We start from the raw sequence: 27,086 nt of genomic DNA, 5'->3' as shown, positions 1-27,086 counted from the left end.
TTATTATTTAAAAAATTTTTATTAATTTTCATTAGTAATACAATAAATACAAAGAATACATATAATAATATATTATATAACATATCATATTTGAGTATACACATATTTGTTAGAATACATATCCTTTATATATTTTATTCTTATACATTTTCATTTTTATATTAAATATGGTTTAATTATATAATTGACAAACCAATCTTCCGTAAATTGCAAATGATTTCCAGGTAAATGAAGGAAATGAATTCTTCCCGCATTATGTAACATTTTTAATCCTAAGCGATCCTGAGAAAAGAGTTCTTCGTTAATACATCTGCATTATACAATTTTCATTTTATAATTATCATTTAATCAAATTTGATTTCAAAAATTTAATCATTTTAAATATATTTTATAAAATTTTTATAAAAATCACATTTGATTGAATATTAAAATATATTTAAAATAATTAAATTTTTAATTAAATTATATTCGATTAAAGGAAAATTATATAACATAAATGAATTAACGAAGAATTTATAATATAATACATCACACATAGATATACCTTATGATAAAAATCACTTTGTTCTAATGTTTGAATTAATTTTTCCTGCCCTGGCTTATAAAATCCAAACAATTCTGTTTCTGCTGGTCTAACAATAGTATCATTATCAAATTTAACTAATACCATGGTATGTAATTTTTGAAGATTTTTTATGTATGTCTGAAAAAATTTAATTAAAATTGAAGTGATAATTAGATTACTCTTATATTAAAAATATATCGCAAACAATAGATTACCTTATTAATATAATGTTCATTATTAATGTCTGCCAAAAATGTACTTTTTTCTTTATATTCTTCTTCATGATATGGATCATGCCAATATGTAGCTTGAATAAATTTTTTTTGAATAAATCTATCATGAAATAAAATAATTTTATTATATAAAAATAAATGTAAATATTAATCTATAAAATAATATTATTATAATTACAATTATAATTATTAATTACGTAAGATTTGAAAATATGTATTTATTCGATAGAAAAATTCTGCAAATATTTATTATGAATACTTTTATCTATTTATTCTATACATTTAATATATCTAATCATTAAATATAGTAATAATTTATTTATTTAAATTAAATTTGAGAAAATAAGAATAAAATTTTAAAATTAATACTCTAAATAAGCTCCATATTTGATGATACGAGTGAGATGATGGCAAATATCGGGTTTCAATATTCCACAATTTGGCAATCCAAAAATACCTTGATGTTGACCACCCAAAGAAATAAAATTCTTAACTGAAGGATTAGGACATCTTTGAATTAATGCTCGGCTATAATGTGTAAAATATTTAATAATTATTACTATTTATAATATAAATAAATATATTATAAATTTAAATTTAAATCTTCTAAATTTAAATTTAGATTTAATTTAAAGAAGTTTATCAATTTTAGTTTACTTATTTAAATTTCATTGATCCATAATTAGTAAAACAAATCATTAAACATTTTCTTATTTCTAAAATTCTTTTTTAAATTATATATAATATAATAATTTTCAAATTACGAAAAATTTAAATATAATTAAACATATAATCATTTAAAGATATTTTTATTAAAAAGTTACAATATATCGTAAACTATTTAATTAGTAAAACACTTATGTAATAATTGCTTTTATATACGGACTTAATTAGATGCAAAATATAAGGAGGTATTAAATGAAAACACATTTGCAAAATATATAAAAAATATATATAGAAAAATAAAAACAAAAAAATAATAAATAAGATATTATATATGCAGAGTTTGATTTTCTTTTATATATTTCATTTATTATTAATAAAAAAAAATATCAGAAATAAATTTTTATGAAAAAAATAAAATAATGATAAATTTGCCTCAAGATCATATTTTTTTCAAGATTTTAAAGTAATTTATTTGTATCTTTTACTAATTAATTTCATTAATTTTTTACATTCATTTAATTTTCTCAAATAAACTTACAAAAATTGAGCACCTTGCGAAAATCCAATAGCATTATAACCATTTTTAAGATATTTGTCTTTTAACAATTGATGACAAACTTCTTGTATTTGGACATTAATATTTCCAAAATAACTATTTTCAACATCCTGAAAAATTATATAAATATCAATAAATATTTAATTTATTACTTGCAGTAAAAGTTTATCAGAATATTAATGAACAATTAATTTTAATAACAAAATGATTAATAAAATATATATTTATCGAAATATTGTTTGTTTGAATATAATTATTTAATTATTTTAAAAAAAATATAATTACTTAAATTACTTAAAAAAATATAAATACTTATATAATGAAAATAAAAATATATATAAATATAAAATATTTGAATTTAGGGTTTTAAATTTTCAAATATTTTATTCAAAATTTTCGGCTATATAAGTGTTACTTATTAATAATTAAAAATTAATAAAATTATCTCTATGAAAAAACAATCTTCTTTTATACAAATGACATATAAGACAATTTAAATTCAAACTTGATAATATAAATGATAAACAATCCTATGATATTTTTTCTAAAAAAAAATTGAAAATTTATTTATAAATATTAAAATAATATAGAAAATTGAAAATCTTAGATCAATTATTTCCAAAATATTATAATAAATATTCTTGAAATGTTATTGAAAAATAGAATATTATATCGTTATATGAATCGCACATTTACCAACCTAAAAGAAAAAGATATGCTCTTAAGAAATGTAAGATTCTAATGTAAGAAATTAATTTTTTAAAAGAAAGAAAAAATACTTAAACAAAATCTTTCTAAATTATAATATATTATTTAAATTTTAAATTTTTATTCAAATTGTTTTTTTTAAATATATAAATTTAAATTGTTAAAATTAATTCTATTATATATAATTACGATTAATTAACAATATTATATAAAATTGTTCTATTATTTAAAATTATTATTATCTATTATTTAAAATTAAAAAAATTTACTTACCTCTACTTCATTATTTCCTAATCGAATAGAATGTACATAAATATTAGGTATTGTATTTTCTATTAATTTTTTTATTGCTCCCAAACTAAATGAAAAACAACAACTGTCTCCTAAAATATTATTTTAATCATAATACTTAATGTAAAAAATAGTGTACATTAACATTAACTAATTATAATTATAATTATAAAATAATTTATTAGAATTATAATTAAAATTATTAATAATTAAAATTAAAATTTATTAAAAAAATTTTTTTTAGTATTTTTTTTTATTAAAGAATTGAAAAAATATTTCAAATATTTTTTGCATAATATTACAAAATTAAATTCAAAATATATAAATTTGTAATAATCTAATAATTTGTTAAAAATAATTACATTAAAAGCATAATTTACATTATGTTTTTTTGGCGAAAAATAAAATATAGCTATCATATAAATTTTCAATCTAAATTTATTTATTATTTACTATTATAATTTCTTAAATTAAACATTAACAAGCATTAATATATATATATATATATATATATATATATATATATGTATATATATATATATATATATATATGTATATATATATATATGTATATATATGTATATTATATTATATAAATAATAAAAAGATTTACCCATTCCATGCCAAAGAACAACTGGAAGAGATTCAGTTTGAATACCATTAAATTGGTATACACATAAAAAAAGAAATATTAGTAAAATATGTTGTTTTTCCATAATCATTATATTTCTTCATATATAAATTGATTGTATAAAATAATTATTCCTAAAAATAAATACATACTTAGTATTTTTAATTAATTAAAAATTTATTTTTATAAGTAAATAAAAATTGATAATACATTTTGAAAAAAGATAATTTTATATAAAAAAAAAAATGAAACTAAAAACTAACAATTTATCGCTTAAGATTTTATTATATTATACTAATTATAAGCAAGGAGACATTTTATAGACGTTCGATATATTAAAAATATATTAAACACGTCTTCTAAATGTCTTATGACAAATAAGAAGTTATGATAAATAAGAAGTTTTTCAATAAATAAATATGATGAATAAATTAAAACCAAAATGATAAAGATAAAAAAATTAATAGGCGATTTAAATATTCGAGTGTGAATGTTTATATGTATATGTAATAATAATTATATATATATAATATTTTTTGTATATATTTTTATGAATAATTTATTTATGTGTAATTATAATTTATTTATATGCAATCTTTTATATAAACAAATATTTTAATAAAGATTAATGATAGAATAAAAATCAATATATAATTAATAGAATAAATATATTAAATATTTTTAATATATCTATTCCAAATTAATAATAATAATTTCTAAATATCATAAAAAGTCATAAAAAGTCTTACTAACGTCTTATGAATACCTGTTATTTATCTAAATAAAATATTTATTTATATTACGTATACGTAGTTTGTTTGCAACATAATGTATTCAAAAAACTTCTTAAGATATTCCTAAGATATTATTAAACGTATTTAATGTTTTATGCATTTAAAAAATGTTTTAAAATTATTCTTTTGTATTTCTTTGCTGTTATTATGAGTTACATAAATTTTAAACAAGAGCAACAATATTATAATTTAAATTAAAAAAACTATATATATATATATCATACAGAATGTCTCGTTGTATAAGATTCAATTTAAGATTGAAATACAAAAGTAAACTAAGTAAAAAATATATAATTTTTAAAATTTATTATTTAAAATTTTGCTATTAAAATTTTGCCGAGTAAATGTATAAACAAATAAGTATGAATAAAAGTATGCAAAATTATTTTATTAAAAAAGTATTATTTTATAAAACTTTCGCATATTAAATTTTATTAAATAATAATTATTAAATTATTGTGATAATAATTAGATAAATAAAATTTATTATTAAAATTATTATTTTATAATTTTTAATAATTATAAATTTGAAGAAAAAAAAAATATCATGCAATGAATATTTTAAATTTCTGTCTTTGTATTATAATATTAAATTTATACTTCAAATAATTATTTTCAAATTATTACATTTTTTAATTATTTCATTTAAAATTAATATTACTACGATCTTTGATATTTTTACTTTTTAGGTTATGTTCATTATACATATAATGCAATACTTTATAAAGGTAAGTAAAGTTTGATATAATTAATTAAATAATTATTAAATTAAAATAATTTTACATATTTGATTAAGTTATATTAAAAAAGTATATTATATGAGCAATATAAATTATTTTTACAACAAACCTCTTGAATTTGTATGACTAGAAGAAAACTAAGTTCAAGTAACATTTGATAAAACATCAAGTATAATAGAATTAATGTATATAATACAAAGAAAAAATTAAAAGAAAATAAAATTAAAACAAATAAATATGAACAGATTAGTTTCATTTAATAAATAATAAAAATTACAATATAATTTTAAAAATATATTTTTTTTAAATATACAATTATTTTTTTATATAAATATTAATTACTATTATTATTAGTTTCAAAATATTAAATTTATTTTCCTTATAATTATATAATTATAAAATTTAATTAAAATATTAATTTTTAATTTTTCTTTTATATAATTTTTTTTATCAGTTATATATAATTATTTATTTAATGTATATTATTTAAAAAATTTTCTCAATTTAATAATAAACATTTTTATTCGTTTTTAATTTTAAATTTCATTTGTTCTTTTTATTACAAATTATAATTTATTTTATATTATTTCATAAAAAATATAAAAAACATTTAATAAATTAAAAAAAAAATTTTAAAAATAAAATCTCATATATAAAAATTGATTTTATTTATGTTTATATAATAAATCAATTTTTTTTTTTAATACTATTTTAAATCTTTTTTTATATTATATTCTTGTTAAAAAAGAATATAGTTTATTTATAGTTTTTTATTAAAATAGACTTTAATTTTTTAAATAAAATTATAATTTAATTCTCTTACATATAAAATATTTAAATAAACAAATTGTATGTGGAAAAATATTCAATCTTTCCAATTCAAAATCTTTTAAAGATGGATTTTAATTTAGTTCTTATAGATCTAATAAATAGATAGCTTCAATATAATATAACAAATTTATCTATAATTTTAAATAAAATATGGTACAATCATTATACAGTGTTAAATGTAATGAGATATATTGCAATTTGTTCGAATAATAATAAATTTTTATTAAATAATGAATATATTTCATTTTGCATTGAAAAAAGGTAAAAATTTTCTGATATACATAAATTGCATATTATATTAAAACTCTGAAAGAGTTAATTGTACTTTTAAAAGGATATCAATAAATTATCTTTTCCTTAAGATAAGATTCCGATACAAGTGACATTGCGGTATAATACTACTACGTGCTCAATTGAATGTCTCTTTATCATCATATCATTCGATCCAATGTAAATTTCAACTTCTTATAATTCATTAAATAAACATATATATAAGTATTATTTTGATATCTAGAATTGATCACTCAAAATTGTTCTATATTTTTATAAACATTCTATATAGAATATATAATATAAATAAAATGTATTATGTATGTATGAATAGATATATATATAATTAATATTCAATACATGATTCAATACATTTAATCAAAATAATAATTTTAAAATATTATTAATTTAATAATGAACATAAATTTAATTATTCGTATGTAAAAAAAAATTACTTTATACATATAAATTTTCCAAAATATTTTTATATTATATTTAAAATTTATAATTATAATAATATACATATCCATATTATAAAGTTTAATAAATACATTATAAATATTATATAAATTACATTAGTTATTATTATAATATAAAACTAAAATAAACTTAAAAAATTTATACTTAAAATTATTCTATTATTTAAATCTACATATTGAATTTATTTATTATTCGATTTTTTGTTCTTTTTCTTTTGTTAATCTGATTATAATTAATATTATTATAATCTATTTATTCCAATTTTTTATTTTTTAAATTTATATGTAATATATATGTATATTTTATATATATATATATATATATATATATTATAAATAATTTTTCATAAAAATTTTTCATTATAATAATTTTTTACATAAAATATGATTTTTATGTAATATTAATAATAATATTTTTTGCATTATTTATATTTTCACAAAAAATATTATTGTATAATATTAATAATTAATAAATAATAATTATAAAAATTTTATTTAAAAAAATAAAAAAATTTAATAAATTAAGAAAAATCTATTTAGATATTTTGTGTAATATATATATATATATATATATATATATATATATATATATATAAAATGTTTTGTTTTGTATTATATATATTAATATTTATTATATTTATTATATTTTTTGTAATAATAATATATATATATTTATATATTTTTAAATGTAATCTAATATAATATATTTAAAGTTTTAAGAGTTATTATAAATATAAAATATATATATATATGTACAATAATATGTAATATATATATGTTATTTAAAAAAATAATAATAGATTACATTGATTGTGTATTAATATTTAGAAATATTTCATAATTTAAAAAATTGGTACATATAATATTAATAAGCGAATCTTATATCTACATATATCTTTTTTAATTTTCTATAGAATCATTTGTTATATTTATTTAAAGAAATAACAAAGTAAAAACATAACATATAAAAAAATTTAGTTCTCAATAGAAAATTTGCGTCATATTTCAATAACGTCACTCGTGATTAGAGTAAACGCATATAAGATAGTTGGTATGACACATAACCTAGAAATATTTAACTTTCAAAACGACTTGTGGAAAAAGTTTTGTTGTGATTATTATATAAAATATTTGTGAAAACTTATAAATATTAGAAGTACTATTTTAATTTTTATGACTTATTATTTATTTCTAAATTTTTTTATTGATTTTAAAAAAACGTGATCATTTATTTCATAACTTTTTGCATTTATAAGAAAACTCATGTAATTTAAATCAGCATGTATGTAATTCTATATTTCTAGAGAATACGTTTTTAGCAGAATAATTGTGAACATTGTAAATATATGAACAAATATATCCGTATTTTCTTCAAAATTTAAATTTTATTATTATATTAAGTGATAACCTTGGAAAGTTTGAAACAAAGATTTAATTAAAAAAACTGAATGATTAAAATTTAAATATTATCCAAAAGGTAATTTAGAAAAGAATATTTTTTTAATATGAATATTAATAATATATTAATAATTAATTCTATAAATTTATAGGATGTTTTTGGAAAATAATGATTATCAGAATGATATTTTTAATGACTATCAAAGGAAATAATTTTAAAATACATAAAAAAAAAATAGGAAAAGATTTTTTCAATGTCATGTGAAAAGCTACTTTGTTGTTTAAAGTTGGTAAATTTATTCTATAATAAAATTATATTATATTATATATATAATAAATTATATTATGTATTGTATTTTTAAATTTTAATACTCAGATAATCATGGATGAAAGGAGGGTAGCAGATTATTTTGTTATTGCTGGTTTACCTGGACAAGACAATGATTTTGATAATGATAATGAAAATAATGACCAATTAGAAGATTGGTATCAAGAAGGAACACATGTAAAAGATATTAATATGAAACCTCCAATTACTGATCTTGCTATCATATTTCCTGCATTGGGTGAAAAATGTCCAGAAGGATATGTTTTGTTAGAACATACTGTTTCAGGTTTACCTGCTGATTTAAATCATGGAAGTTTAAGAACAAATGAATGTTATTTATGTTATCGTCGAGGACGTGATAAACCACCATTAGTTGATATAGGTAAGAAAAATTTGAAAATATTAATACTTTATATATAAATAATTTAATACTTATATATATATAATTTAATACTTATATATATATATATATATATATTTTATATTATATACAATAGTTATAATTATTTTAATAATAAATAAAAAATAAAAAAATAATAAAAATAAAACATTTATAATAAACTTAAAAAAAATTTAATGAATTTAAAAATATTTTTTTAATCTTATATTTTACTTAATACTTAAGAAATATTGATAATTTAAATAATAGATTATTTTGATTTTTAAATATATATTGAATGTAATAAAAAATTGTTATTTATGTGTATATTATAATATATATATTATATATTAACTTGTATATATATATATGTGTATGTATATATATATATGTATGTATTAACTTACATAAAAAGATTATAGTTATATATTATTAAAATAATCATAACTAATCAATATTATATTTATATTTTATATATAATTTATTTTATATATTTTATATATAAATAAATATTTAATTTTTTTGTGTTAAATAACACATAATAAAAGATAGTATATTAAATTTTTATTTTTATTAGTTTTTGTCTTATAAATTTTATATTTTATTTATATTATATTCTATTATTACACAATTATATTATTCTATTATTGTTTTATGGAGTAGTATAAGCAATATATAATGAGAATTATTTTGTAATCTTCATTTTTAAAATATATTGTAGTATAAAATAAAATAAAATATATTGTAGTATAAAAAAACATAAATAATATTTAAAAAAATTTTGTAAAATATTTAATTATACCAATTTAATAAATTTTATAAAATTAATATAAAATCTTTAAAAAAGAATGTGCAATATTTATGTATAATATGAGATGAATTGTTAAATCTCATTACAAATTTTCATATAGAATAAAAAGAAGAATAAGAAGAATAAAAATTTCATATAGAATAGAAAAATTAAAATTATTGTAATACAGTAAAATTTATTATTTTTTTGCTCTTAAAATATTAATTATTTAATATATTGACCAAGATCACGTATTAATTAACTAAATATATCTGTGTAATTTTATATAAAAATTTAAAGTATAATATAAGCAATAATATATGTTTAATATTTTTCATTAAAGTTACAAGAAATATAAAATTTTTTCCATAAAATTTGATAAATTTTGAAAATATAAGTATTTATGAGATTAATTTCTTAATTAAATTTAAAATTAAATTCAAAAAATTTTTTTATGAAGTCTTATGAAATTTTTAAAATATATAGAAAACATTTAGATATAATCATTAAGTCAGGTATCATAGTTCTTCCACCTTCCAGTTTTGGATCTTTAAACTCTTTTTGGAAAATTATACAAGGCAAAAAGTTTATTTTACTGAAGTTGAAACCAAGGACATATAAATTGTGATTAAATAACAAATAAGTTTGAAATCCTAGAAGATATATACATTTATTGTAAGTAATGGAAAATTATAGTAATTCATTAAAAATAGGTCATTTTAATATTTTTGGTAGGCTGATCTTTAACATAAAAAAATATATAAAAAATATATAAATTAATGTAATATATAAATTATTGTTTTAATTTAAATTATTAATATATAAATTAATGTTAGAAGAAAAAGATGTTGGACTGTAAATATTTATCAATACATGTTTTATGTTAATATTCAAATAGAAAATATGAATATATCTTATTTGCAATCGATATTATTCAATATATCAATATATCTATTTATGCTTCATTATATTTTCTTTATAATTGTCTTAATTATATATTACACATAAAAATTATACATTTTTTTTTAATTTTTGTAATTTTAGATTAATTATTGTAATTTATTGTCTAATTATTCACATAAATATTTTTGACAATGTTGAAAAAAATTTTTTTTTTTATTTATTTTCTGTTATTGTAGAATATTTTGAAAATATATTATAAAGCTACTACATTAATTTTTTGAATGCTACTTTTTCTTAAAATTTAAAAATTTCTTATATATTAATAAATTAATAAATTAAAATAAATAATGTAATATTGATATTTCAATTTTATTTTAGGTTTTTTCTTATAAATATTAATTTTATAGTATTAATTTATAATTATTTGAATTAAAGGTAGATTTTATAATTACTTGAATTAATTTTTCAATTACAAATAATAATTAATATATAATAATTAAAGTATATATAATAATATATGTATATGGAATAATTAATTATTTATTTAATTTTTACACACTTATAAGATGATTTGATTCATGAATGTTTTTTATATATAAAATAATGTAATTTAAATAATTAATAAAATAATGTGTAATTTATATGTGTAAAAAACATTAATAAAATTATAAAAATACATCAAAATATTGCTTATTATACTTGTTGATATAGCTATTAGAATTAGATATACAAATCATTATTTTTATGGAATTATAATATTTCAAATTTTATTTAAAAAATATTGCATGTTCTTGCTTTTTATATAATTTTAGTGTAGTATAGCATAGAAATTAGATTTACATGTAATTCATCAATATATTTAATAAAATAAGTATTTTAAATAATATTATTGATATGAATTATTAATATTAATTAATATAAATTAATTTATAATAGATATCTTTAATTATATCTTAATTTAAAAATAAGGAAATATTAAGTTTATCAATTTTTTAATTTAAGTTTTTCAATTATATTATATATATATAATATATATATAATATATATAATATTTAATATATATAAAGAAATTATAATTTTGCAATAAACAATAATAAATTACAATTAAAAATAAAAATTATAATTATAATTTAATAGGATAAATTTTTTTTAATTTTAGCTACATTATTTTATACAGTTTTATATACTATTTTATACAATGATATAATTTAAATTAATATACATTGAAAATTTTGTAATTATATAGAATTAATTAATAATTATTAATATAATTGAATTAATATCATTGTAAAGTATTAAAAAATATATATTACAGGTGTAATATATGATGGTAAAGAACGTATAATGCAAGATGCAGAGATGATATTAGAAACTCCAAAAGGACATTTAGCTAATGTAAATAATTCAACATCAAGAATATTTGTGACATATAGACGTGCAAGTCGTAAAATGCCATGCAATTCATTAGTTGTGACTGATATTTGTGTGATATTAACAAATAAAGGAGAAACTCCCCCACATGCATTCTGTGTCATCAATAAAAATTTAAACAAAGGCATGTTGGGTAGTGATGTGTTTTTGTGTTACAAGAAATCTATGAATCGAGCAAATTTGATATCATTTAAACCTGCAATATTGTATAAATATCCGATAGTTGATTATAGCAGCTTCATCTTTCCAAATTCTGTTGCAATGTTTTGTTTACCAATGGGAGCAACAATAGAATGTTGGCCAAAAGTGGCATGTAAACCTAAACCAGTATTTTCTACATTTGTTTTGACGGTTGCTGATGCAGCTCAAAAAATATATGGATCAGCATTAACATTTTATGAGGAACTTGAATTAGAAATGGATATTCCAAATTTTAAAGAAAATCAACAACCAGATGTATTTATGGAAAATATAAAAAATTCTGGTAAGTATTATATATATTATTATAAATATATATTATTATAAATACATATTATTATAATACTTATAATACTTATTATATTTATAATACTTATAATACTTATCGTATTATTATAATATTATAATATCACTATTACAAATTTTCGAGTAAAAGACCTAAACGCCTAATAAAAAACATGAAATATTTCATCTAAAATTACAAAAAATTTTTAATTCCAATTTAAACAACACTTTACTTATTAGATTTAAAGAACAAGCAAAAATATTAGATATTATATTTTTTTTTAATTGAGATAATTCAAATTTAAGAAATTATTTTCTAAAATTTAATTTCGAATCTTAAAATCTCGGAAATAAAAATTAAATAAAAATTATATGATTTCTAATTCATAAGAATAAAATTAGAATTAGAATAGAAAAAATTTTAAAAGGAAAATTGAGATGACTTTATTTATTTGAAAAATACTATTCATCAAAAATCATTATATTTTTATTCCAAAAATAATGATAAACATATATACATATATTTATGTATAATTATTTCAATAATTAATAATAAAATTTCATATTTTTTTCCTACTTATCATTAAAATCGATCATTTACGATATTCGCATAAATGTTTTATATGTAAAATTTATTAAAACTCTTACAATTCATAATTTATATAAGATAATTTCGATATGATTACAAAAACAGGAACTAAATACATAATTGCAATTGATCTAGATTGATTTTGTTTATTTTATAATAATAATTCATTACAATTGTAATTTGCTATTTTTTCATTCTATGTATTATTAATATTTCTTTACTATGTTAAATAGATATTTAAATGATTAAAATCAAACGATGAATCATCATTTTCTATTTATTTTTTTTATTTTTTCTTATTTAATTTTATAATTCCAATACAATTTATCAAATATTGAATTCTTAATTTTTTGATTAAATGCGAAATATAAAAATTGTTTATTCAAATGATATCTGGATAATCTAGAATAGATATAGATATTCATAATTGATAAAATATTAATTAGTTTTTATAAAATTCATATATCATATAGACAAATATTTTCAAAAATTCATAAATAAAGAAAATTAAAATTCAAATGATAAATTTATTTGTATGATATATATATATATATATATATATATATATATATATAATATATATATATATATAATATTTATAATATTTATATATAATTTATATTTCTCATTTATGATATTTATATTATATGATTCTATGTTCAGAATTTTTAATTTCTAATCTTTGTTCTCTTACAAACTATTTCCTTAAAGCATTTTTGCAAAGGAGAATATAATTATGCCATGGGAATTGGAAACTGAAACATTAAATAATTGTAATAATTAAATAATTTATAGTATTTGATTTATTCACAGAAAAACTTAATAGTCGATCGAGAGTTGGCATCCAGCTGATAAGAGAACAAAAAATTTAAGTCTTAAAAAAAATAGCAATTTTTACTAAAAATATAAAATCTTTCTTATTTTTTTGTTTCAGTTGAACATGCAGATATTGATTATCAACAAGTAAAAATGAAAACATATAAACAATCTGGAATATTCAAAAAGCTTACAGAATCACAGTTAGAAAAATTGCAATATACAAATCCTGCAACGCAATCTTTGAATATTAGTAAATCTATATGCATCTTATCACATTGGCCATTTTTTGACACATTTGAAAAATTTTTAGTTTTTTTACATAGCATGTGTAATAACAAATCTCAACCAGTTCCTATTGAAAAATATATAGCATATTTTTTGTATGATATACCATTTCCAAGTCCACAGAGACCCAGAATTCTTGTGCAGTTAAGTACTAAGAATAGATTGATTTTGACACAACCAGAAGATTTGGCACTACCTAGATCGGGTGCCAGTTTTCGTCAGTTACTCATCAATTTAGGGCCTGATAATTGTTTACTTATATTATTATTAATCCTTACTGAACAGAAAATACTTGTACATTCATTACGTCCTGATGTACTTACATCGGTGAGCGAAGCAATCGCTATGATACTATTTCCATTTAAGTGGCAGTGTCCGTATATACCTTTGTGTCCTCTTGGATTGGCTGAAGTAACGTATTTTATTTTATCGGTTTAATTTTAAACCGACAAAGGTAATAATATATTTGCAATTGTAGGTTCTACATGCTCCATTGCCATTTTTAATTGGTGTGGATTCTAGATTTTTCGATTTATATGATCCTCCTTCCGATGTTAATTGTGTAAATTTAGACACAAATAACATAGCGATTTGTGATGACAAAAAATATTTAAATGTGAAATTATTGCCGAAAAAAGCAGCTAGACAGCTTAGAAATTGGTTAGAACATCTTTATTCAAAATTGATTTCTTTGGGTAAAAGTTATTCATCCATGAAAGGTATGTTTAGTATTTCATTATTTTTATTTTTATATTACTTATTTATTTTTTATACTATTTTAATTAATTTAATTTTCAGATACAGAGGATGAAGAATTCAGTGTGGACAAAGAATTTCAACAAAAACGAAAAGAACAAGCTTTAGAGCTTGAAATACAAGATGCTTTTTTAAGATTTACTGCTACTATACTCAAAGGTTATCGCGCTTTTTTATTACCAATTACAAAAGCACCAACGGTTGGTTCTACAGATCCAACTAGTTTATTCAACATATTAGCATTTCTCAGAAGTCGAGATAAAGCTCATGCAAAATTTTATAGTATGTTAGTAAAAACGCAAATGTTTATAAGGTTTGTTCTTATTAATTTCTTTTATATAATTCTAGTATTTAATTTAACAAATTATTTATTATATTTATTAATGTATTATATTATAGTAATATTATGAACATCGATTCTTTATAGTATTTTTATATTTTTATAATATTCTTATATTTATAGTATTTATTTTATAGTATTCTTATTTCTGAATCAATTCGAATTTTGATTTCGAAATCATTTATTTTAAATCTAAGTATCTAAATATAGTATCTGAATAAATACAATTCAAATACATTAATTTAAATTTTGGCAGAATTCTTATTATCTGGATATGTAAATATTGAAGTACAATTATTATCTAGATATATAAATACAATATCAAAATATAATTATATTTTTTTAATTTGAATACTTAGATATTTTGATTGTACAAGTTTTAATAAGTGAACAATTCTGAAATAATATATTTATTTATATTGATTTTCGAGATGAAATTTAATTGTAATGATTATTTTGACTATTTAAATATTTAGATAATAAAAATCTTAGCTTTTTATGCTTAATGAAGAGCAATCATTATTTCACATTCACATTGTTATATTTTGTTTTATGTATAGAAGCATAGAACTTAAAAAAGTTATAGTAACAAGTTATATAATTAATGTTCTACAATGTATAATAAAGTTAGAAACAAATTTATTATATAACATGTTTTTACAAACATGGATTACACAATATTATTCTGGTGGAGAGAGTAAAAGATCTGGGTAAAAAATATTAACATTTTATTTATTCCATTTTTTATATATTATATATTATATAAAGTGTTTATTTTTATACAAAAATTTTTAACTCTCAACATATACAGTAAATAATATTGAAATATGTCCATTTTGTTTATCTTGTAAATTTTATTTCAATGTTTTTTAGTTTAAATCGTGATTCTCATAAGAGTAATTGTAACAATTCTGTTTCAAAAAAATTATTACAATTATTTTTTTATTTATTTTTATTTGCAATTATTTATATAAAAATTCAATTTATATTATATTTATATTTACCGCAATGGTTCGTAAAGATATCATATATTTTATATTATTTTATATTTTATATTTGCTACAACAGATTAATACTTAAAAAAAAAGTTTTTTTTATTATTTAATCATGTAAGGCAATTGTTTTTCAAAAAATATTGAAAAATACAACTTTAATCTCTTTATTTTTAGTAATAAAATTTTCTTTACTATTCTTTTGTGCTATTTATTTTATCGTAAAATATTTCTAATTTTCTTTATATAAATTTTTTTATTTAAATATTTCTTTACATCTATTATTTAAAATTTAAAATAAATCATTAAAAATTTCACGATTAGATTAGATTTTTTATGGCTAAGGACAAAAATTATTTCTCATCAATCTTATAAAATATATTTTCCTATATGTAGTCACAAAAAATATAAAAAGTTAGTCTCGAAAGATATTTATGTGCAGATAATCAATAATTTGTATTTAATTATATTTATAATTATATTATAAATTATTTATTCATTTTTATAAATTTATTTATTATTTATTTACTATATAATATATTATATAGTATTAAATACACAGATATTACAATAATGTGATTAATTTAACAATTTTAATAAATTTTTATTTTTTATAATAATGTATCAGATATATTTATAAATATGTTGAGATAAATCGCTAATAAAATATATTTCATTTTTACTTTTCTTTTTTCTATTTTCTTTCTTTTTTACTATTATTTATAAAATATTATAAAAGAATTTTGTAATTTTTCTATCTTTCATTAAGATAGATATTTTTATAATATATACTTTTATATTTTTTAGATTTATAGAAGAAAGAAGTTTTGTATCTGATATGGACATGGCAGGTTTAGCATTTTTTGATGAATGTACCGAACGTGTTGAGGACGAAAACGGTGAGAATATATTATCAATTTATAAATATATAATCACAAAATAATATCACAAATAATTAATTAATTTAATAATTAATAGTTACTTATATAATAAAAAACATCTTAACTTAAGATACATATTTTAGTGCCTCTTTTGGAATTGGATGAATCTCAACATAGCGAACGAACAGTATTTATACCTCCTCCTGAACCTGTTCCAAATCAACCATCAATTATATATCGTACATTTAAATTGAATCCTGAATTAATAAGACCACAAAAAAATTTCAACATAAGAAATCCAGATTTAAGTGCCTTTGGAATAGTACCAGGAAGTCCTATGGCACGTAGAACTAAACACGAAATTAAAGTGGCACAAAGGATGGCACGTAAACAAGTAAATAAATATTCTCTAAAAATTATATTTTTCAGTTTAAATTTTGAATAAAATTACACATTCAATATTAATTTATAGTATTAATATATTTAATTAAAATTGCAATAACAATTTTTTTTTAGAAATCTATCAATATTATTTAAATAATATCTTATTCTAATTGCAATTCTATAATTAAAAAAATATAAAATTTTTCTTATTTTTTTTTCTCTTTTTTTTATAATAATTTAAAATGTTTTTCTAGGCAGCAATGCCAGATAGATGGGGTAGATGTCTGCTTGGAACATGTTATAGTCTTTGGTTCTTGCATTTACCGGCTATGCTACAGACTTCCAATCAACCAGCTACAATCTTACATCAAGCTTATGATTTATTAGTTAAAATGCCGAAATTACATCTTGATCCTATTGAAGAAGTAAATTTTTTTTCCGTTCTTATATAATAAAATATTTGTTTCATAATTAAATTATGTTAACGAATCTTACCGTAAAAGATATCAATTTTAGGTTTGCTATAGAGCTATGATGCAATTATGTGGCGTCTATGGACAACCTGTTTTAGCTGTAAAATTGTTATTTCATATGAAACGCAGTGGAGTACAACCAAACGCACTCACTTATGGATTTTACAATAAGGTACAATCCTTAATAAATAACGATATAATCTTAAAAATATAAAAAATCGAATACAATTATGAAATGTACTTTTTTGTTATACTTAGGCTGTACTTGAAGCAACATGGCCATCTGATATGACAAATTCAAGTCAGTTAATGTGGAATAAATTAAGAAATGCTATAGTTGGAGCTGCTCTATTTAAGAGAGCTGGTAAAAGAAGTGCCAGAAGAAGATTAAGTTCAAATGCAGAATTGTTATCTATTGATGGCAAAACTACAAGTATGGAACATGCATTTTCTAGATCTAGTCTTGATAGTTCTCATTCTCAAGATACAGAAGCCGCTCATAGCGATTGTGAGTATTATTTCTTTTTTTCTAAACATTAAATTATTCTTCTTCTAGATATATTTTTTCATTTTCTTTTTCTTCTACCTCCCTCTCTCTCATTATTATTGTTGTTGTTGTTGCTGCTGTTATTATTATTATTATTATTATTGGTAGCTACTAAAGGGAGCTCTGTCTCAGATCTGCCAGAATATGGACCTTTTGAAATAAAGAAACTTCCACGACAAAATAGTATTGTTAAAGATTCTGCAGCATTAAATGTTATACAAACAGAAGAATTGGATAATTTAAATCAGAGGTAATTATTTAAATTATGATATTTTTATTTTTATTTTTGAGCTTATATATTTCTAAAGAAAAAATTATATCTATTTAATATCAAAAGCAATTATAATATTTAATATAATATAATATAATATAATATATATAATATAATATAATATTTAATATATATAAATATTTAATAATTAAATGTATTTCTTCTTTATTTCCAGAATAATTCGAAACTTAGAATCACCATTAAAAAGTCCTATTCGTACACCAGTCACAGAAAATGATCCGTTAGGCGCTTTAATTAATGATGAAACTCCGATTGTTTCACCTTCTGAAGAAAATGATTCAAATTGTTCAACAAGTACTTTAACTGTTTTTAATAATGAAGAACGACCAGGAGGACCACTTTTATTTCGAAGGTAAGTTTTTTTAATAATTAATAAATGATGCATGAGGATAATTTCTAAAATTACTATAAGATTCTTAAGAATTCAATTGAAAAACTTAAAAATAATATTTTGAGATATTTGTTATCAATTATAAAAAATGTATAGACTAATTCTTATAAAACAAAAAATTATTTATTTAATAAAATAATAAATATAAAAATTAAAAATCATGATTTTATAAATGTAAAAAAAAAAGACGTATATATATATATATATATACAAGCAAAAACGAACGAATTAATTTATCTTTATTTTTTTCTCTAAATTCAAGTCAGTTAATGAAGATATATATATATCTTATAATAGAATAGAATAAATTAAGAAATGCTATAGTTAGAGCTACTCTATTTAAGAGAGCTGGTAAAAGAAGTGTCAATAAAATAACAAATATAAAAATTAAAAATCATGATTTTAAAAATGTAAAAAAAAAGACGTATATACAAGCACGTACATATATACAAGCAAAAACGAATGAATTAATTTATCTTTATTTTTTTCTCTAAATTTTAATCATATGAATTTTCGTTTTATAATGATGACTTATAATGATTATGATTTCATTTTTCAATGATATCTTAACTCGATTTCAACTAAATTTTTTTATAATCTATGTATATGCATATTTTTTTTTTTTTGCTTTATTTTTCATTTAATAAAGCAATTCATACAGTTTTTTTTTAAATTTTCAATGTCGAACATTCTTCATTCACGTGATCATCTCAAATATTCAATTCAAAAAAAATTTTTATTTTAAACTTTTAATTTTCTAAAGTAAATATTTATCATATTTTTATATTCGTTTTATATTTAAATAATTTTTATCTTTTCAATGAAATTCTATTATTCTTGTATAAAAATGCTACAACAATATTTCCTTTTGCAAAAATAATTTCTTTATATGATTTAGATTATATTTTTGTAAAAAAATGTATTATTTAGTGCAAATTCAGAGTACTTTTTTTTTTAATTTGTTTTTATAAATTCTAATGTTCAAATATTTTTAAGAATAATTGTATTTTAAAAATTAATTAAATAATAATAAAAATTTTATGTTTTGAAATTCAACTTTAATTTAAAAATTTAAAAAACTTTACAACAACACGGAACAACAAGAAAATAATAATAAAAATATAATATATTAATTCACAAGATTTTTTTATTTATTTTTTCCTGCAAAAAAAATTTTCAGGAATAATATAAAGTTTACAAAAATCACATAATTTTTTAAAAGATTTTAAAAATTCTTCTAAAATAGTTTGATTATTTAAGATATTTTGAATATCATCTATGCAATAAAGAAATCGTTTTTTAAATTTTAATTTTGTGAAATAATAAAATATTATCTGGAATCAAATTAAAATATTAAAAAGAATATACAAAATATTCGTAAAATAATATTGTATTTAAATATATCAAATATAAATTCAATCTTATTATTTTCTTGTCATACCGTGTACATCATTATTATAATTGCCATTTATATTACAGTAATATTCTGCCTCGTAGTGCAACATTTCATCAAACAGTAGATGAAACTGGTGTAGCGATAGGTGGTCATTTACAAAGAAGTGAAACTATGCCACATTCTGTTGCACAGCAAGGCGAACAGGATAAGGAAAGAGAACGACTAGAAATAAGCAGTCTTTGGTCTCAAAAGGACAGCGTTACCTCCAGTCTTTCAAGCTTAGGTTCAAGTTTGAAACTGAGCTTCGGGTAAGGCAAATATTACTATTATTTACTAACATAAACTTACAAATTATCCATTAACTCTTCACAATTTCAATATTTAATTTCACACAGCGGTTCTCAACCGTTTTGCCTGTGGCCCAACATACAGGGTGATTCTCTCGCTAGAAGCCCCTAAAGCTGCAATTCGTCCGATCGTAACATAATAACGACATCAAAGGTCGATACTGTCTCTGCGTCATCCACCGCAAAATATTCTTTTTTAAAACAGGTGTTGAAAATGGCTTTCACAGTCTAAGTCTTTCTAAATTTTCGAACATTTATAATGTAATCTGTATAATAGTAATCACCTGGGCTAAATTTCATTTTAGGAGACATTTTTTATTTATTTTTTTATTATTTAGTTTGTATTTGATGAATAGAAATAAAAGGAATTATTATTAATATAAATTAAAGGAATCATCGTAAAAAAAATTATGAGTGTTTAAAAATACACATTTTACGGATTATTTTAAAATCCGTAGAAATTGCTTTTGTAACATATGACTAATTAATGCTTAATTACAGACAAGATATTGTCTATATGGTAAACAAATTCGATAATTTGTTAGAATAATTATTTAGAAAAAAGACCATCTTCATTTTAATGACCTTAACAATATATTTCAAGGTCATAAAAATCGGTAAAATAATCTTTTTTCTAAACAGTTATTACATACACATAATTATTACATTTGATATTTAGATTGTTTATATTATTCTCATATTTATATATATTTTCATTCTCTTTTATTCAAATTTTACTTTTCAAAATTAAAATTAGATTAATTAAAAATTTAGAATAGCCAAAATTAGAATGATTAAAAATTTAAAATTATAATTAATATTTTAAAAAACTATCCATCAATATTCTCTAGATAATACAATATACTTATATTTCTTCAATAAAGCTATTTATAAAGCATAGAGTTGATCCAATTAGAATTGCTTTTTTCCATTTTTTATTCTAATTATCATAAAATATTACAACATTTATATATAAATTTATAATTAAAATATTTATATATTTATTATATGATTTTATTATATTTATTATTATATTTATAAAATGATTTTTATATGCGCAAAAAAATAACGAAAATGAATGATGTATGAATAATGTAAATGTAAAAGAAAAAGTTTTAAAATCTATTTTAAAAAGTATGATATCAATATGATTTTTAAAAGTTTATAAAAATATTTTCAATTTTCATTGAAGAAAGTAAAAAGAATTTAATAAATATTTTATAGTCAATTTTATAATTTATTGAATGTAGATAAATCACAAAGCTTTATTTTCGCTTTTGTCAAAAATTATTATTAAAATCATTCCATAGAACTCAATTGAATAATTTTTCATATATTATTTTCTCATTTTTCATATTATACAATATGAATTTATTTTATTCATAATTGATTACTAAATATATCTATGATTATATTTTTAGATTATATTTTTTTTGAGTCCTCAAAAAGAAATCCAAATTCTTTTTTTGTGCCTGTTCCATTTTTATTTCTTCATTTTATAGAAAGATATATAATATTAAATTTAATAGTAAATATTTTAAATTTTATGCTAAAAAAATTTATTTTAGGTTCTATAATAATCTCTTTTCACTTATTTTGATGAAAATTGTTAATTCTTTAAGTTTTAGATTATTTTCTATATATTAATATTAATTATATCAAATCATTATCAAGAATATTATTTGTTTCAGTCCTACTAGTTTGACGGGAAAGAAATCCAATGAAATAATACTTGGTGGTTTAAATAGTTTAAAATCTGCTGCTACGACGGTAGTTAAAAAATTTGACGAAATTAAGGAAGCTATTTCTGCAACAAGTACTCCAGTGAAATTAAAGGAACGCGAATATAAAATAACACATGGAGCATCGCACGAATCGTTGGATTCTATGACAGATGGTTCTTTACAAGATAGAAATGAACCTCTTAAAGTAACTGGTTTGTAAAAATTAAATTTTTTATTTATATAACAAAAAATGAAGAAAGTATACAAAATTATAGGGTAAGAAATCCAAATAATGTCTCTCTAATGTTTTTTTAATATATATTCAAATTTTCAATTTCAAAAATTTATTTGTATTAACAAAATATAATAAAACTTTTATTTATAATTTTTAATAAGTTTCAAAGATTTTCACGAATAGTTGAAATTAGCGATCTTAGAGAATAATATTGAATAAGTGTCAAAAAATCAAATTTCAAACTACATATTTATTTAAAAAATGATATTAAAATCTGATATAATTCAACGAGAATTTTTTTTATATTTTGCTAAACATAGAAAAAAAAACAATAAGTGAAAAATGAAGAATCACAATAAATATATCAATGATATTGATAGTATCAAACAAAATTGAAGGATAAAATTTGGCCTTCTTATCCTGTATATATGTAATATATACGCATGATTTCCAAACAATTTGCTATATTTAAATAGGAGATGGAAATCTAGATCCGTATGCGTTATACGATTTAGCTGAATGTTTATATCCAAAAGGATCGAGAGAATTAGAAGAACGGATTGCTATTGAGCTTGTATTATCTAGTGCAAGTAGATGTCATCATTGCGCCACTATTCTTTATGATGAAGAAATAATGGCTGGTTGGCAGCCAGAAGATTCGAATTTAAATACAGTTTGTCAGTACTGTGATAAAGCAACAGTACCTCTACTTACTATTACAATATTAGATTATAGGTATGTTAAATTTACAAAGTTATTATAATATAATTTTTTTTATAAATTACATATGTATATTATTTATATTATTTTCTTACTTATAAAGATGCGAGGAAAATGAAAAGAAAAGTGATCCTCTAATGGGAGCTTTGGTTGAATTATTAGATAAACCAAGAGAATTATTAGAACCTATTACGGTGCCATACTTAAATCCTCTAGTTTTAAGAAAAGAACTAGAAAGTGTTTTAAGTCAAGAGGGTGACGCGTGTCTTATTAAACATAAGTTTATTGAGGAACATCCAATAGTATATTGGAATCTTATATGGTATTTCGAAAGAATTAATTTAACGAGTCATTTACCTGATCTATGGCTAAGCAATGATAAGAAGAAAGAACACATAAATTATAATGCTGTAGGTGTTAAAACCATGTGGGATAATGAAAGACTTCACATGGATCGCTTACCTATGTATCTTCAATGGAAGTTAAATATTGCAGATGACAAAACGTAAGTTAACGTAACTTTCTATATTAATAAAATATACAATATACATATCCAGGATTAGTAATAAAAAAAACATCCTTATTTTATTTATAATTTATTTATAATAATTTATTTATTAATAATTTCATTATTGATCAATATAATATTGATAATAGTAATGTAAATACAATTAGTGTATAGAAACATTGATATCACTAAAACATCAGCATATTATTTAAAACCTGAAGAAAAATCCTAAATATTCTATATTTTTACAAATTTAAAATAGGAATTTTCTTTTTCAAATTATTCTCACAACTGATATTTTCCAAATAATATATAAATTATTGAATGCAACATCAATAAAAATCAATTATTTTAAAAATTTAATAATCAAGAAATAAAAAAAAATCAAATAATCAAAGAATAAGAATAAATAAAAAAATATTTTTAAATTTCATTTTTATTATTTCGAATTTTTATTATAAAAAAATTTTATAGGCAAAAAATTTTTTAAAAAATTGTCGAAATTATTCATAAATATTGCTTTTAAATTTTAGAAATAATTAATTCTTTAAGAAAATAATAGAATAAAATATCATCATAATTTTATAAACATAGAAAAATTTCAATTAATATCTTTTTTAAATTAAAAACATAAGTAATATAGTTTTCATTCATTTATATGATTATTATGTTTTAATTATTCATTTATTATTTATAATAATTACTAACGAATGAAAGATCTTTAAAAATTCTTATTTATAAAAATTTACTCCATGTTCATTTATAATTTTTCACTTATTATTTTTATATATTTTAGATTAATGCAATCGGTAATCACAAACGTTCGACGAAATGATTTAGCGGAACCTATAAAAAGAGTGGCCTTAGAAAGAAGTAAAAATCAATCATCTAATCAACCGCTATTTTCTATATATCGAGATATTTTGTTTCTGGCATTTACAGTTTTGGGAAGAGGAAATATTGACCAAAGTATGCTAATTTTTATTAAATTATAAAATAGAATTTATTTCATTCCTTTTATTTATTTAGATATTTATTTATATTTCAATTTACCGCAAACATATAATAAAAAGGATAGTTAAATTTTATTATAAATATAATTTATAAATGTTTTATTATTAATATCAAAATATTCAAAATGAATCATAATATCAAAATGAATATCAAAATATTTAATATGGCATCAAAAATTGAAAGTATGTCTCCGTAAAAGATACTAATTTTTGATAATTATAAAATAAATTCGAAAACAATAAAAAATACAATGAAATCTAAAATAACTATGTATATTGATAATAATAGTTTTTTTAATTTTATTGAATGTGTATATAAAAACTGAATACGGAAAACTCTTTTTCATTTTTCAATTTCGGAAAAAAGTTCATAATACATATATTTATAATATATATATCAAGTATTAATTTTTTAAATTTACATTTTTGTTTTCTTTTTTTAAATAATTAACACATCAAGAATTTAATGAATATAATTAATTTTGTTATTATATATTTCAATTTATATAAAATTAATAGCTAATTAATTTATATAAAAAAAATTAACAGCTAAAACAAAAAATAATATAAATATTATTACACATAAATTTAAATATGTATTTATTTTTTATTTTATTGTTTATTATATTTATTTATAATATGTATTATATTTATTTTATATTGTACTATATTATATTATATTATATTGTATTCATTTTATTCTTTATTATGAATTGTTTATTTGTTTATTTCAGGTGTTTTTGACAGAGAATACACTTTAGCTTTAGAAAAATTAACGGAAAAAGAAGAAAAATTGTTATGTAAAATTGATGCTCCGCCCTCAATGATGTCAGTGTTTTGCAGACATTACTTTAAACAACTAAACGTGTAAAATTAAAACTCAAAATATTAATAATACGGATGTAACATATTGTGAAAATGAATAGGATGTTCGTAAGAAATATTATAGATTTATCTATAAAGCCTGATTTTCGATATAAATAAAACATGTCAAAATTAATAGTAAATTATACATTTTAGATAAGTATTTATGATTATTATTTCTAAACGAAAATTGAAAATTGATAATTAATTTATTTTAAAAATTTAGACTTTTTTCATAATTAAAAAATAAACAAATGAAATTTGCCTAAAATCGTAAATATTAAAATATTCGATTAAAGAATAATGTATCCTTCTTTATCAGAAATATGCGATTACTATCAATAATTTTCTATTTAAAGAAAAAGAATATATTATATAGTTGCATATATACTTTGTTATTAAAATGTGAATATTCATAGTTATACGTATGAACGCGATAAGGAAAATCATTCAGTACCAAAGAATCTGACTTGATCTAAAAACTATGAATGCAATTGTTTTAGTTGATATAATATAATGATAAAAAATGGATATAATTTTCAGTAAACACAAATTATTACATTTCAAATTATATTCTTAACGTAAAAATATGAACCTTCAATTTTAATTTTTATTTAAAAATAAAAAATAACAAAATTTTCAAAATCCGTTTAAATCTATTTAGTAAAAAAGACAATATTCATGTTTTTACTTTTACGAACAATTCAATAATGCACGATCAATAACTAAATCATTATCTTTCTCACAATGAAAAGTGCTGTTTATATATCTAATATTGATATTAATTTGCTAATTATAATCTAACATCGTGAAATGAATCACAAGACGTAATATTCGAATTAAATATTTTTAAAATATAATATACAATACAATATAATCATCATTATTTGCGATTAAAAATGGATATTTCAAATCAAATTTTTGTTGTAGAATCTTATAACCATTAAATATAATTTTATTCTACAATTGCTTCTATATGTTTTAAATATGTTTTATTCTACAATAGATTAATACAGCTTCAATAGTTGAAAATTTTCAGCATTCTTATAGATAT

The 27,086-nt window shown here is 18.3% G+C and overlaps 2 protein-coding genes across 5 annotated transcripts; one reads left to right on the top strand and one right to left on the bottom strand.

Moving 5' to 3' along the window:
* On the bottom strand, positions 1-5,361 carry LOC551664 (palmitoyl-protein thioesterase 1). Its single transcript, XM_026440201.1, has 8 exons — positions 5,294-5,361; positions 3,633-3,784; positions 3,002-3,111; positions 2,003-2,130; positions 1,168-1,326; positions 781-898; positions 545-703; positions 1-282 (listed from the first exon to the last, which is right to left on the bottom strand). Exons 2-8 carry the CDS (start codon positions 3,739-3,741, stop codon positions 157-159), a joined length of 909 nt encoding a protein of 302 aa, XP_026295986.1. The 5' UTR covers positions 3,742-3,784; positions 5,294-5,361; the 3' UTR covers positions 1-156.
* A 2,414-nt stretch (positions 5,362-7,775) lies between these two features.
* LOC413331 (DENN domain-containing protein 4C) lies at positions 7,776-26,168 on the top strand. 4 transcript variants are annotated; one of them, XM_026440093.1, is made up of 20 exons: positions 7,776-8,241; positions 8,315-8,452; positions 8,539-8,872; positions 11,878-12,477; positions 14,000-14,580; positions 14,648-14,888; positions 14,968-15,238; positions 17,065-17,156; positions 17,282-17,532; positions 17,777-17,947; positions 18,039-18,167; positions 18,254-18,503; positions 18,651-18,792; positions 18,989-19,186; positions 20,723-20,929; positions 22,660-22,904; positions 23,404-23,662; positions 23,751-24,152; positions 24,952-25,124; positions 25,903-26,168. In XM_026440093.1, exons 2-20 carry the CDS (start codon positions 8,417-8,419, stop codon positions 26,037-26,039), a joined length of 4,719 nt encoding a protein of 1,572 aa, XP_026295878.1. In that variant the 5' UTR covers positions 7,776-8,241; positions 8,315-8,416; the 3' UTR covers positions 26,040-26,168. The 4 variants fall into 4 exon arrangements, with proteins under 4 accessions (XP_026295878.1, XP_026295879.1, XP_016767413.2 ...); XM_026440094.1 differs by having other exon boundaries at positions 7,778-8,241; positions 8,315-8,448; positions 20,705-20,929; XM_016911924.2 differs by having other exon boundaries at positions 7,778-8,241; positions 20,705-20,929.
* Positions 26,169-27,086: the final 918 nt, after the last annotated feature.

This window comes from Apis mellifera, linkage group LG4 (assembly GCF_003254395.2).
Source record: "Apis mellifera strain DH4 linkage group LG4, Amel_HAv3.1, whole genome shotgun sequence".
Taxonomy (NCBI): Eukaryota; Metazoa; Arthropoda; class Insecta; order Hymenoptera; family Apidae; genus Apis; species Apis mellifera.
Note: the sequence above shows the minus strand (reverse complement) of the source record. Positions and strands in the feature narration are given on the sequence as shown.